Genomic DNA, 15363 nt, shown 5'->3' with positions numbered 1-15363 from the left:
TTGGTCACATTTCATAAGGGTCAAAGTGACCTTGACCTTGATCATATGTGACCAAATGTGTCTCATGATGAAAGCATAACATGTGCCCCACATAATTTTTAAGTTTGAAACAGTTATCTTCCATAGTTCAGGGTCAAGGTCACTTCAAAATATGTATACAATCCAACTTTGAAGAGCTCCTGTGACCTTGACCTTGAAGCAAGGTAAACCAAACTGGTATCAAAAGATGGGGCTTACTTTGCCCTATATATCATATATAGGTGAGGTATTGAATCTCAAAAACTTCAGAGAAAATGGGAAAAATGTGAAAAATAGCTGTTTTTTAGGCAACATTTATGGCCCCTGCGACCTTGACCTTGAAGCAAGGTCAAGATGCTATGTATGTTTTTTGGGGCCTTGTCATCATACACCATCTTGTCAAATTTGGTACTGATAGACTGAATAGTGTCCAAGAAATATCCAACGTTAAAGTTTTCCGGACGTCCGGACGGACGGACGACTCGGGTGAGTACATAGACTCACTTTTGCTTCGCATGTGAGTCAAAAATGGGTTCCCTTTCTTCGCAAACAATTTTGGTTGTCAGTGGGCATTTTGCTGGCCGCGGTTTTCAAGAAATATTCTTGACAACTGGACGGAATACTCATGATATTTGCCGGGACGGAGTAAATTATAAGCAGATTCGCGATCGTCGATAATGATTTTTCATGGTGTTTTGTAATTTTTGAATTACAGAGGAATTTTTATTTTAGACAGTTTCAAGTTAAGCGAGCTATTTTTCGCGGATGTATTTACTGTGCAAACAACTCTAAATATGGCAACAGTGTCACGTGATAATCCACCGTTTGGTTTCGGCGGTCGCTGGAGCAGACGATTATTTGACAGTGATGCAACCATACATTACGGTCTCCTTCCGGCAGTAGTCCCAACATTTCGACTTGTTTTGACCTTAGAACGATGTCTTTTTCAAAACTGTGAAGAACAGAACGGAGACAACTGTCGAAGTCGGCCAATCTGCAATCATTTTCGTCTCGCGAACACTGCTAGCGAACAACATATGGGAGATAACTCTGTATTCTTCTTTTGATAGATTCGCGTAGGACTGCAGCGTCCGGTCAGAGGGACTTAAAAGCAATAGCGTGGAGCGATGATGAATCAGAATGCACCCTACTGTCCAACTGAACATAAACCCAAATGGAGATAAGAAGTGCGATTCGTTTGCGATTTGTCTCAGAAAGGTCTACTTACGATGATTCTACGATATAGTGACCATAAGCTGAGCATGAACCATCAGACTCGTGTTAATTTCAAGCGTTTTGTCTCATTCAAAGTGGATTGGAAAAAGACACGACAAAAAACATGAAATCGAACCGTTGTCTCCATTTTGGGAGAGCGCGTGTATCGCTTGTTGGAAAGGGTTGATGAATCTACGTTCTGAGAAACACACACACGTTCTAAACACTTCAAGTAATTTCAGGAACAGGTTGCCGGATTATCCCCGTCATTCTGTCCATCTAAGCCAAGCACACTGGACATTTCCTGGTGAGATTGACCGGTGATCCAATCCCATGTCTTTAATCTTTGCGCAAGTTTGGGGTCTCTCTCACTTCTGTTGCAATATCACTGCTGAAAACACCGTGGCAGTTAAAAGCGACTTTCATTACATAACTGCATTGTGGCTGAGTTTTTTTTTCGTGGGTTAACGTAGGGATGAATTCGACAGTCGGAGTGAAGGTCTATATTTTTTTTACCGGAATTTCAGCATTGCCAAAGCTTCGTGCGGCGATCTTCGTGGAGTAGACTTCATTCATATCAGGTTTATCAGAACAGGTACACAGCCTTAGGCATTTTGTAAACACAAGATATGCTCCTATTTCGTAGATTTTAACCATGTATGTTCCAACAAGTCAAAACATTTTGCCATTGAACAGAATATCGCCCAGTCTCGGGATTTATATATGGACTGAGGTACAACGAGATTTCTTGGGCCTTAAAAGTGAATGAATGTGTCCACGGGTTTCCCGGTTTCCAGTGCACACTAAAACCGTCCATCTCTTGCACCAGTTCGTGTCTGTGCTCACACACTAAACCCAGGTATAGCTGTTCTGGGAATTTGGGTCACTCACAACATTCCAACAGTCCCCACTGAAGTTCTCTCCCTTATTATGTTACCAACAATCGCCAAAATGTCATCGACAAAATCCTGATTCCCGCGAAAACAGCATAACGCGTTTCAGTGTGAAAATGGCAACTCATGAATCCTAGGTCCGCACACATTATGCTCTTCAATGGCGTGTGATCTTCCTGATGTAACCTTTAGGAAGCGAAGGATAGTATCAGCCTAGATGTGAGCTCCATTTCAAAATACCCAAACCCTCAGTTCAATCACATGCGAACAGTGCGTCTCGCCGCCATGGCATGTCCCCAAGAAGTTCCATAGAAAGGGCAGCATAAACTGAGGTATGAGCTCCACGAGGTTGTTTCCCGAACAAGTTCTTCTTCTCTTCTTCTTCTTCGTTCATAGGCTGAAACTCCCAAGTTCACCCATGTTTTGGCATGAGTGGGCTTTTACGTGTATGACCGTTTTTTTACCCCGCCATTCAGGCAGCCATACGCCGCTTTCGGGGAACAAGTTCAGTATCAAAATAACAAACCCTTGATTAATTCAATCCCTTGTGAATAACTGTTACACGGGCGTAGAGTTTTGTTGCGTGTAACAGAAAGGGCAATATCAGAGCTTTGAGCTTCTCGTCGAAGGACAAATCCAGCGTCAAACAAAAGGCCTTCCTTAACTCAGCCCCAAGTTGACCTCTCGAAGTCTTTTTAACAAAAATTCAGTGCCAAAGCTTCACCGGGCTTCGTGAAGTAGACTTCGCCTGATCATAGACCAAATAGCCTGGACCGCCAACTCGTCACGTGACCCTTCGAGGTTACGACTCTCGACTTTCAGGGGCGCGTCGCGTCCGGTTTGAAAGGCCAGCGATTCGAAGACAGTGAAAAGAAAGCACGCTCCAGTTATTTGTGACAAGGGGAGGTGACAATGAACTGGATTTTCCAAAACTCCAAACTAAACTTAACAAAACTCATCGAAAAACATGTTCCATATGCACTTTTGCTGAGTTTATTTTAGCATTTTCAGAACTTACCTCAGCAACTTCGTCCATGTTTACAATCGACACCGGATATCACGTCCCCCTGATTTCTGAAAGGCTTGTAAGCGTAGGTTCCTAAATGCGAGAGGCCGCTACCTCGTAATAGAGAGAAAGAGCGGAGAGAGAGCTAGTTGGCGGTCCAGGATAAATGGTCTATGGCCTAATTCATATCAGGATTTACAAACCCTTCATCCAATCCCGTACCGGTCACGTGTCTCACTGACGTTGATTCTACGACCACGAGTTCCAATCCTACCCAAGCTGCACAGCGCGTATCACGGGCGTGCAATCGTTACTGACAGGTCCTACAGGAAAGGCAGTATGAGAGTTTTGAGCTCCACCTTGACGGGCAAGTCCCGGACTACCTCGGGCTGCTCGCCACACAGTTTCCATATCCTCCGGGCAACCTGACTCTGCAGTGACCGCACTTGACGTGACCGCTCCTCCAAGTCTCGTTGCACGCGCTGCACGTAGTACTTCACCTGCACACACAACACAGAGTAGTTTTAGGACAAGGGGAATACGATGTAAAGCAAGTCGCGTAAGGCGAAATTCTACATTTAGTCAAGCCGTCGAACTCACGGAATGAAACTGAACGCACTGTATTTTTCCACCAAGACAGTACAGTTTCGTCAATCCCTGACATTTCTTCTGTCTATTCTACAGTATTTCTCTCTCACAGAAAAAATAAGAACGGACACAACACATTTCACCTCGGTAAAGACCTTGAATACAGACACTCCAGAAATGACTGTGTCGGGGTTGTACAGGTTGTGGAAGAGTGAATACTCTTGCTTTATTTTTGAGGCAAACTTTCCCCACGTGCTCCGTGTCCGCGTGTTTCAGACACACCCCTCGCTCGATACCACATGCACAAGTTTGCCTCAATAAAAACAAGAGTATTCTCTTTTTCGCAACCAGTACAAACCTCACAGAATTATTTTCGAATATCGTTTATTAAACTCCGTTTGTGAGAGCTGGAAAGAAGACCTACCACTTGTGTTCCTTACCTGTTTGTTTGTTGGTTTGCTTAACGCCCAGCCGACCACGAAGGGCCATATCAGGACGGTGCTGCTTTGACATATAACGTGCGCCACACACAAGACAGAAGTCGCAGCACAGGCTTCATGTCTCACCCAGTCACATTATTCTGACACCGGACCAACCAGTCCAAGCACTAACCCCATATTGCCAGACGCCAGGCGGAGCAGCCACTAGATTGCCAATTTTAAAGTCTTATGTATGACCCGGCCGGGGTTCGAACCCACGACCTCCCGATCACAGGGCGGACGCCTTACCACTAGGCCAACCGTGCCGGTTCCTTACCTGTTCAGACGTAGCTCGGCCATGACTTCTCTTGAAGAAGAGGACGGCTTCCTTGATGTGAGATGACGACATAAAGCGGCAGAGAACCTCCGTCATCAGGTTGACGTCATCTTCGTACTGATGACGTGTGTCCACCACTTGGCACAGAGCCAGCTTCTCGAACAGCTTGTCAAAGTACACGTTGATTGCGTACTTGCCCTGAAAAGGAAAACTATTGTATACTTCTGCCCACGGAATACGGCTCCTTTTGATTTGAGGTTACATATTTTGCAGAGATTTGACAGTTACATACAAATACAAATAAAAATCTTACAAAAACAAAATAACAGAATCTCTTTAATTGAAAGAAAATACAAGGAATTGTGTTCTGAAAAAAAGCTTTATTACGTTATAGCAGCAACTAGCAATTCTTTATCCAAAGGAATCTGGAAAGCAGATTAAGTGACTGACAAACGAAGGTGACAAAACACATAATTATTCAAATTACATTTCTACCCCTGTAGTCGCCAAATTCCGTTTTCATCAACCGATCTGCTTTAAATTGTGCGTTGTATTTCACCTAACTTGAGATACGAGGGCAAATTCTTTTACATCGAGAATTTAACCCATGCACATAATTTTCGTCAAACCCAAGATTTAGCTACCTTGAAATACGAGGGCAAATTCTAACACAACCAGAACTTAACCCATGCACATTATTTTTGTCAAACCAAAGATAAACGAAAACATCCAAACCCCTCATAACGTCACACATCTCATCCTACGTACGTTTACTTTGACGTCAGGCTCTGCGCCGAAGCGGAGGATGCACTGTAGGATGGACTTGTTGACCCCCAGCGTGACGCTGCTCTTGGCGTACTGGTGTAACACGGTACCTTGGAGATCGCTCCTTGCGTCACCGATTCTCCCCACCTGCAATGACGTCATGATCAATACGACGTCATGAAGATTGTGCTGCTTGGTATGGATTAAGGGATGATATATGGTGCTAACTTTGTTAACATGTGGTAGTGTCTCATTGTTCGCTCTTTGCTCCGATCGACGTTCTTGACAATATTTCAGATACGTTTATTTTCTGTATCATAAGTGTTTGTCTGTTTGAACCGCTGGTTCGAAGATCAGTGCACGTAACGTTTTGTTTTGTCATTCATTAAACGTTATAATAACATACCTTTCTTGTTTTTTGATTTTGCTCTTTGCCCCGTCATGCGCTTGCCGGCTGTGGAAGACCGTACGTCCACACCCCCCCCCCCCCCACTCTCTCTCTGTCTCTACTTACCTTGCCGATATAAGTATTATGGTTGACCAGAGCCTCACCACAGTCCTGTACGATTCACATAGCCAGGGCGTTTGAGGACCGTAAGTCCTTCGTCTCTCCATCCCGTCTCCCCCTCTCTCTCTATCTCTTTCCCTCCCGCGTGCGTGCGTGCGTGTTCCTCTGCATATCAGTAGGTGTCTAAACCCGCCCAAATCTTGTTTGCTTGCTCATGTTTTTTTTCTGTTTGACAGCAGTTCTCTATTTTTGGTTTTTGTGTCTTAAAAGAACTGCATTTGTTTTTTTCTTTTTGTAGATTAAAATTGTCTGCTCCTTATATGATGACTTTACTAGCAAGCCTGTCGTGTCTGAAAATTGTAATGATCAATCCACTTTTTAATACAATACAATCACCCATCCATCCATTGCTTTCCCTCCCAGGTCCCTCCTCTCTCCCCCCTCCACCCCAACCCCCTAACTCCCCAACCGCCTTGCCGACGTCAGCGTTGTGACTGACGAAGACCTCTGCACAGTCCTCCACGAAACGCACGGCGAGTGCCTTGGAGGACAGCTGTGTGGCTTCCACAGTCCACCCCTCCCCCACCCCCATATCCCCCCTCAACACCACCTTGGCGAGTGCCTTGGAGGACAGCTGTGTGGCTTCCACAGTCCACCCCTCCCCCACCCCCATATCCCCCCTCAACACCACCTTGGCGAGTGCCTTGGAGGACAGCTGTGTGGCTTCCACAGTCCACCCCTCCCCCACCCCCATATCCCCCCTCAACACCACCTTGGCGAAGTCAGCGTTGCGACGGACCAGGACCACGACACAGTCCCGGCTAAAGAAACTGCGCGGCAAGGACTTTGGAGGACAGCTGAGTGGGGTAAGCCTGACCCTAATTTGGCCAAGCAGAATACGCGAAAATTACTTCGCGAAGCTGGCCGCACGGAGCTTTAACACTGAGTTTGTGGTAAAAAGACTTCGCGAAGCTGGCCGCATGGAGCTTTAACACTGAGTTTGTGGTAAAAAGACTTCGCGAAGCTGGCCGCACGGAGCTTTAGTACTGAGTTTGTGGTAAAAAGACTTCGCGAAGCTGGCCGCATGGAGCTTTAACACTGAGTTTGTAGTAAAAAGACTTCGCGAAGCTGGCCGCTCGGAGCTTTAACACTGAGTTTGTGGTAAAAAGACTTCGCAAAGCTGGCCGCACGGAGCTTTAACACTGAGTTTGTGGTAAAAAGACTTCGCGAAGCTGGCCGCACGGAGCTTTAACACTGAGTTTGTGGTAAAAAGACTTCGCGAAGCTGGCCGCATGGAGCTTTAACACTGAGTTTGTGGTAAAAAGACTTCGCGAAGCTGGCCGCACGGAGCTTTAATACTGAGTTTTCGGTAAAAAGACTTCGCGTTCAATTAAGGACCGCCTATACGCTTCCCAAGCTACCACCCCCGATCCCCAAGCCCCCCCCCCTCCCCCCTAAAAAAAAACAAAAAAAACCCAACACCTTGGCGATGTCAGCATGATGACTGACCAGGACCTCGGCACAGACCTCCACGAAACGCACGGCTAGTGCTTAGCAGCTTTGGAGGACAGCGTGGTGGTGTACACTTCCACAGTCTACCCCTCACCCCATCCCCCTCCCCCCCCCTCAGCCCCCCCCCCCCTAAAATTAAAAAAAAACCCACCTTGGCGATGTCGGCTTTGTGACTGACGAGGACCTCTGCACAGTCCTCAACGAATCGCACGGCGAGGGCCTTGGAGGACAGCGAAGTGGCGTATGTCTCTACTGTCTCCAGCAAGCAGTGCAGGGCGGAGGCGTAAGCGTTCCTCCCTGCCACGAACTTGATCCCCTTCTGCTGCAGCAGTCGCTTCTCGAACTCCACCTGTGGGAGATTCAGGTGGGAGAGGTGTTTAGCGAAGGTTGGTGAGTGTTTGAAAAGGGGAAAGGTCATGTGATGTATTGCCATCGGTACCGTAAACTACCTTGTATACGCCCAGTATCGAGTAAACGCCCACCCCCTACTTTTGGTCAAATTCTGCGCACAGGGTACAGTACCTAGTAAACGCCCACCCCCACGTTTCGATTATTGGAGTAAACAAGGGATTTAATTTTTTTTTAGTCTACTGTTATTGTTGTTTTTCAATCGTTTTCCTTCCTTGGAAATGTTTCGCGGAGTGGACAGAAGGATTCTAGAGTGGCTAGAGAATCACGATACCTTTTTGATGCATCGGACTGGGAGGGTAAAGAAAAAACGGCAAAACGGGAAGTGATGTCTGAAGAGATTGATTTAGGTGTTCTTAGATTTCTTGACCAAGAACGGGTAGAGGGCCGTGGCACCAGAAACAAAGATCTTTTGAAGCTATAAACTTGTTAACAGACACTGAAGCAACAAGATTATCTTCGTGATTTTCTTGCAGAATTCCTTGTGTGTGTGTGTGTGTGTGTGTGTGTGTGTGTATGCGTGTGTGTGTGTGTGTGTGTGAGTGAGTGTGTGTGTGTATGTGTGTGTGCGTTTGTGTGTGTGTGTGGTGGGTGTGTGTGTGTGTGTGTGTGTGTGTGTGTGCGTGTATGTGTATGCGTGTGTGTGTGTGTTTGTGTGTGCGTGTGTGTACGAGAGAGAGGAAAGTTTAGTGCAATAACGCATCCTTTGAACACGTCTATGCCAAATGGCCAAAATATCGTTATTCTAGCAAAGGAACCGCTCCAGCAAAGGGTATAGTACCTATTAAACGCCCACCTCCAACTTTTGGGCAAAATTGGTGCATAGGGGGGTGGGCGTATACAAGGTCGTTTACGGTAATAGACCACAAACAACTCTGGCTGGTGTTCTGGATTGTGAAAGAATGAATACTCTTGCGTTTATTGAGGCAAACTTCCAAAACGTGCTCCATTTTCACGTGTTTCAGATACCCCCCTTGCTGGGGACTGGCCTATAATGTCACGTAGTAAAGATAGCCCCCTTGCTGGGGACTGGCCTATAATGTAACGTAGTAAAGATAGCCCCCTTGCTGGGGACTGGCCTATAATGTCACGTAGTAAAGATAGCCCCCTTGCTGGGGACTGGCCTATAATGTCACGTAGTAAAGATACCCCCCTTGCTGGGGACTGGCCTATAATGTCACGTAGTAAAGATAGCCCCCTTGCTGGGGACTGGCCTATAATGTCACGTAGTAAAGATAGCCCCCTTGCTGGGGACTGGCCTATAATGTCACGTGTTTCAGATACCCCCCTTGCTGGGGACTGGCCTATAATGTCACGTAGTAAAGATAGCCCCCTTGCTGGGGACTGTCCTATAATGTCACGTAGTAAAGATAGCCCCCTTGCTGGGGACTGGCCTATAATGTCACGTAGTAAATATACCCCCCTTGCTGGGGACTGGCCTATAATGTCACGTAGTAAAGATAGCCCCCTTGCTGGGGACTGGCCTATAATGTCACGTAGTAAAGATAGCCCCCTTGCTGGGGACTGGCCTATAATGTCACGTAGTAAATATACCCCCCTTGCTGGGGACTGGCCTATAATGTCACGTAGTAAAGATAGCCCCCTTGCTGGGGACTGGCCTATAATGTCACGTAGTAAAGATAGCCCCCTTGCTGGGGACTGGCCTATAATGTCACGTAGTAAAGATAGCCCCCTTGCTGGGGACTGGCCTATAATGTCACGTGGTAAAGATAGCCCCCTTGCTGGGGACTGGCCTATAATGTCACGTGGTAAAGATAGCCCCCTTGCTGGGGACTGGCCTATAATGTCACGTGGTAAAGATAGCCCCCTTGCTGGGGACTGGCCTATAATGTCACGTAGTAAAGATAGCCCCCTTGCTAGGGACTGGCCTATAATGTCACGTGGTAAAGATAGCCTCCATGAAAGCAAGAGTATTAATTAACTCTTTCACAACCTATGAAAACCCGACCGAGTTATTTCCGATAATCGTCTGCTCAGCTGTGATCGCAGCAACTGACACACACTATTATTCTGAGGACGATCGGCGTCTGTCCATTCGTCCGTCTGCCCTCCAGTCAATGAAATATATATACTGAAAGGCATAAATTCTGCAAATAGTGCATTGAACGATTTTGCTCTCAAATGAAAATCAGATTGAACCTGTAATTTGTAGTTGACATCTTAAGTGTCGGAGAAAATGTTTCACGCTGTCAGCGTGCGCTTTGCAGTATTGCTGATCCAGCCACAGCTCACTGTGCTAATAAAGACAATGGGCTGAACGGGAGACAATAACGTAAAAAAGATAGTGTGTGGCCCTATAAAATGCAACTGGCTGTTTGGCTGTATCAGATATCGCAATCATGCCACGACTTGATGAAGGAGAGAGACAGCAAGCGATTGGGATGCTTAGAGCTGGCCAAAGCATTGAACGTGATGAACACTGAACGTTTTCCGAAATCATTGCGCTTGGACTCGGTCACTTTTTTTGAAAAATTGTCATTTCATGATGTTCTATTCAAAATCAATAAAGCGAAGGTTTATAAACACTAAAATGGCCAATAAAGAAAATATTCAAACATTGAAAACATTCACCACTGAGTTGATTTTTTGTGATTTTTTAAAGTTCAGTTTGCGGAATTTATGCCTCTCGGTATAGTATACGGACTATTTTCATACACACGAGAAAACAACACGGTAACAAAGAAGAACATGTCATGTAGGAGTATAATTCCCTCCTTCGTTACTAACTTGTAAGTTACTTTTTATTTTGTTCCTTGTGTATATAGTCTTCGTAAAATATGTTAAACTTCTACTGAGGATGCTTCCTCATCAATGCCTGACAGAATAAAACTAAACAGGGACGCTGAAATACCGTCCATGACTGAGATTTTTGTTAAACCTGTATTCTCTCACTCTTATCGGGTAAGTTATTGAGCTAATATAAAGAGGGTATCCCCGAAATGGTTGGTTTTTGATTCTTGACCATGGACACTATTTTCTGGCCTTCTCCTGTAGCAATCACAGTAGTAGTGGTAGTAAAGTTTCTATTTGTGTCCCCAGAATAAGTTTCTATTTGGGACATGAAGTGTTTATGCGCTAAGAGCAATCACACAAAATGAACGCCTTAAGATACTTTAGCTTTCGCTGATGTCCGAAAATATGAGGAGATGTACTATGATTGAATTCTGCGAAGTGAATAAATCCTGTCTATTCTTCCGCCCACGTCATACACCCCTCCCACCACTTCAGGGGAACCCACCTTTTAAGACCCCCCCCCCCCCAATTTAAGACTCCCTCCCTATTCAGACCCAGGGGCTCACATCCATGAGAAGTGGCAAAGGACAAATGTCCTGGACAATGCAAAAGTGATAGGACATTAATTTTGTCCTGAACAAACATAAATCAATAGGAATTTTTTTTTCTCGCAACAAAACGTAAATTTAATAAAACTTGACTAGTTTCTTGTCACAAAGGTAACGGAACAAATAAAATGCTTCTTTGGGTCGTGCGACACCCACGAGAATGAAGTCGGCCATGCAGCTTGAAACGAAGCCACGCGTGGGGGCGGGTGAGGGGGTAACGTCTTTCTTGCGACCCTTGGAAGCTCTTCTCTATAAAAAGCACATACAGTCTCCCCAAGTTTCGTCTGCTTGGAGAGACACATCGCTTCGCAAAACATCGCTAAAATAGCAAATCAAACTACTGTAAATTGGAAAGTACTGACAATGTCTGGATCAAATAAAAGAATAATCGGACAATGACCACTTGGTGACAAAAACAATAGGACATATGTCCTCTTGCATGAAAAATGTATAGGACATTTGGAAAACATATCCGTGTATGTCCGATGTCCGACGTGGATGCGAGCCCCTGCATCCCTGTTTTCTCAGACTTTCTGTTCATAGGCTCTGTAAAATTCCCCCCCCCCCCCCCCCATGTTCACACTCCTTTTATCTTAATGTGACAGGGGAGGCTACCGCTCCCTTCACAGCAGACTCTGCACCCGAGTTGTTGGCCTTTAAAGTCAACACCCGTGGTTTGTGGAAATCTGTTTGTGATAGGGTGTGGTAGTTTCCGATTGTCTGTATGTTCAGGGAAACCTTCGGGTTTGCATAACAGTTTTTATAGGGCTAAGAAATTAGCCCTAACATTTTCAAACCTGTTTGATTGCACTTCGCTTCCCGAGGTGATCGTAGTGTTTCGGCACACGGTTACATTAAGACCGGATTTTCTAAGATTTTTGGAGGCCTTAAAGTAGGGGTTCCACCATGACCTCATCTCCCTCACACCAACCTCATCAAAGTTGGGGTTAGCACCCGATTGCAGCAGGATCTTGAGGCACTCCACGTAGTGCTGCGTGTAGCTGTAGTCATGGTAACAGAAGGAGTGCGTCAGCAGCGTGTACAGCGGGTAGGTGCGGGGAGGGATCTTGGCGCTGACGTCATGACCCCTCCTGATCAGTACCCGGGTGACCTCGGGTAGACGACCGTACGTCCCCTTACCGTACGTGGCGCTGAACGTGTAGAGCACGTGGAAGAAGTTGATCTGCTTGAAGAGAGTTTTGGGGTCAAGTTTGTTGGGCACGTTGCCTAGCAACAGGTCGAGACACTCTGGCAGGGCGCGCTGCACGCACGTCTCCACGGCCCCCTTGAAGTCTTCCGCTGTGGTCTTGTCCTCCTTCGTGCACTGGGAGGGGAAAGACATCAGGCAGTGTTCTGATCATGGAACCAACTTGACCAAACACACTGCGACATGTATACAATTGAACGATAAGCCCCCCCCCCCCCCCCAAAAAAAAAAAAAAAAAAAAAAACCCAAGGAAGAAAAAAAGATTGTTTTCGATGACAAAACCAAAACATTAGGGTCGATAGGTCGGTTATATTTCTCTTTATATTATATAAGCTTTAAAAAAAATTATTAACACACACGCTTGTGGGCTTTAGCCGGAAATCGTAGGTACTGTGTTCCCCGGTTGTCGGAGAAGAGTCATTTTCTTTGTGAAGTCTGCAAAATCGAGTTTTGTCATTTTCAATTCATATATTTTTTAAGGGTCAAAAATGTTCAAGGATCAGGAGGAAAAAATATGGTCGGCCGGGGAATCTGAAACATTGATTTTGTTGTATTTTTCTTAATCAACGGGAACTTCTCATTGGTGGCCATGGCTCGCGTCTTTCCCTGCTTCGTGCACTGTGGGGGACAGAGACATCGTACAGTATCCTGATAGTGACACTGACGACGGAACCCGGGACCTCCCCCCCACCCCTTCCACCTTCACCCACCCCAGATTACCTTGATAACCAGAGTCATGGCGGGAGGGCAGTTCGCCAGGGCAGCCAGAGTCATGTAGCCCTTGCTGGGAGCGTCAGGGTGTGCCCTTAGTATGCACAGGTCCAGCAGCACGCGCACGCAGTCAATGTTACGCGCACGTGCCGCTACCTCCAGTGGCGTCATCTTCGACGACTTGGAACCGTCGGTGATCAATCCGTCGATGTAGGGTGACGTCACTTTAGCGCTGCGCCTGTTGGCTGCAGAGTCCCCGCCACTCTCCGGTCTTCGACCTGGCGTTGTGGGGATTCTGGGAGTTAAGGCCTTAGGGATTTTGTTGATTGACGCGTCTGGGCTACGACTAGGGGATGTGGATGCTGATGATTTTTTGGACGACGTTCGGCTCGTAGCTGTGGAATGTTTGTTGCTCACAGATTCTGCGTTACGGCTCGGGCTCATGGGTCTTCTAGGCGTTGACGGCACGCTGAGCTTGCCGATCGGGGTCTCTGGTTGCTTGGAGGGGAGGGCGAAGCCGGGGGGGAGGAGGAGGGGCTGTTCTGCCACTCTGAAGTCGTCAGGTCGATGCTGCATAAGCACCGTGACTAGGGCTCTGTTGCCCAGCAACGCTGCCAGGTGAAGGTAGAGGTCAAGGTTGGGCTGGTAGGGTCTCACGAAGTAGCCCTGCTTCAACAAGAAATCCGCGGCCTCGGCGTTCTCGAGCAGAATGCTATGGTGCAAAAGGTCCAGACCATGCTCGTCAGTCCAGTTCATCAGGTCTTCCTTGGTGCTCATCTCCAAGATGGCGCGCAGCTTGCGTGTGTCTTCCCCCGTCTTCACCGCCTGCACGAAGCGTCGAGTGATGAACTCGATGGGCGCCGACATCTTGTTTTTGTTTGTGTGGATTCTGCCAGCTACAAAGTTTCCGGGTTTATGCGCGACACAGGCCAGCTCACTTCTGGTACTGGTAGAGTCCGTTTCTTGAAGAACACAACCATGGCAGTTTAAGCGTGTCGAATCTACAAACTTTCAGATGACAGAAAAAGGAGAAAACTCACAAGTTTACTTCCACACAAATGGATACGGTTTTTTTTTGTTTTTTTTTTGGTCTTGAAATTCTTTTTGCTCGGGTTTCAAGTTCATAGTCCAGCACAAAACGAAAAGCGAACAATCAAATCCCGAATGGAGCTCCGGAATTGCTTGAATATATGAGAATGGATGGCCGGAACTTCAAGTCGTCTTGTTTCCAAAGTGCAGCAACGCCTAATTATCAGCAGTGAAACATCACCGAAGACAAAATCCCATGAGAGGTTTGCCCCATTTGGGGCTCCGAGCCGGAAGCTTCGATTCTGGAACAATACTGCGCACGTGACCTCATTTTGACGTCATTTACTTTGAAGTCACAGTCGCGGAGATGGTCTGAGTGTCTCGGGCAACCATTACAATCTGACGAGGATTGTGTTGACCAAGACTTACAACACTTTGGTGATCAGCTGAGCGTTCGGGAAAACCCGGGAGATGAATCCTGTGACATTTGTTTTGACGCTGTGGACCTGCAACACAAAGGAGGACGATTATAAGAACAAATATGCCGTGCCGACAAAAACCTGAATTTCAAGACACAATTGCTGCAGAAAACACTTCAGTTTCTTGCAGGCATGCGACTATGCATGTAGACAGACAGGCAGACAGACAGACCGTGAGACAGATAGACAGACAAAAAGTCAGACTGACAGACAGACAGACAGACAGACAGACAGACAGACAGACAGACAGACAGAAATAAGTGTTTATAATTGACATTTTCAGTAAGTACTGGTGTCACATGACTGATGTGAACCAGTTGATTGGCTAATGGCGATGCGCTTAAATCTGTTAGCGCACTCTTGGAGTGCGCTAACTTTTCCACAGAGCGTATTCTTACGCCCTTTGCCAAAGCGAGACTGTACTCTCATCCTCAGAATTAATTAATGACATGTAGCTTATATTCTCCACTTTACCAAAAACTAGCCATACATTTCCTGCGGCTCAAAGCAGAAGTTTTTTTTCTGACAGATCGCAGGCGCCTGTGCCACAGTTAAGCCCACTGATCTAAAAATAGAAGCGGCTGTATCTCTTCCACAAATGGTCTCTTCTCGTTTTGACTTGTAAAGATTCTTCTCATATGCCGTGTTAGTGGCATGTAGCTTATTAACCACATTACTAAATGATGAGTTAGTGTAAAATTCCCAGCGGCAAACAGAAAACACAAGTGTTATTCCGATAACGTACCAGCTAGACCAGCATTTGGAAGTCGACTCTGTTATAGTAGACTACACTGAAATACGACTGCATCAGTTCAGTAAATGAATGGTTTCCGAATTATTATTTGAAGGCAACAACAACCAGAATCGAAAACGTGTAGGGTTAAAGCCATATGTACTCGATGACTA

The 15363-nt window shown here is 46.3% G+C and overlaps 2 protein-coding genes across 2 annotated transcripts in view; one reads left to right on the top strand and one right to left on the bottom strand.

Annotated features, from left to right (window-relative positions):
• Positions 1-693: 693 nt before the first annotated feature.
• Positions 694-15363, bottom strand: part of LOC138975149 (uncharacterized) — a gene marked incomplete at its 5' end in the record, with an annotated part of 31715 nt that continues 17045 nt past the window's right edge. Inside the window, 6 exon segments of the mRNA XM_070347810.1 lie at positions 694-3632; positions 4477-4674; positions 5245-5388; positions 7413-7610; positions 11963-12355; positions 12959-14484. Coding sequence (XP_070203911.1) covers positions 3456-3632; positions 4477-4674; positions 5245-5388; positions 7413-7610; positions 11963-12355; positions 12959-13816 — 1968 coding nt within the window. The 3' untranslated portion in view covers positions 694-3455.
• Positions 7998-9429, top strand: LOC138976694 (uncharacterized). The gene is given in 2 exon segments (XM_070349567.1): positions 7998-8019; positions 8855-9429. Coding segments are annotated over 2 exon segments (597 nt in total).

Source organism: Littorina saxatilis, linkage group LG9 (assembly GCF_037325665.1).
Source record: "Littorina saxatilis isolate snail1 linkage group LG9, US_GU_Lsax_2.0, whole genome shotgun sequence".
Classification (NCBI taxonomy): Eukaryota; Metazoa; Mollusca; class Gastropoda; order Littorinimorpha; family Littorinidae; genus Littorina; species Littorina saxatilis.
This window is presented reverse-complemented; position numbering and strand designations above follow the sequence as displayed.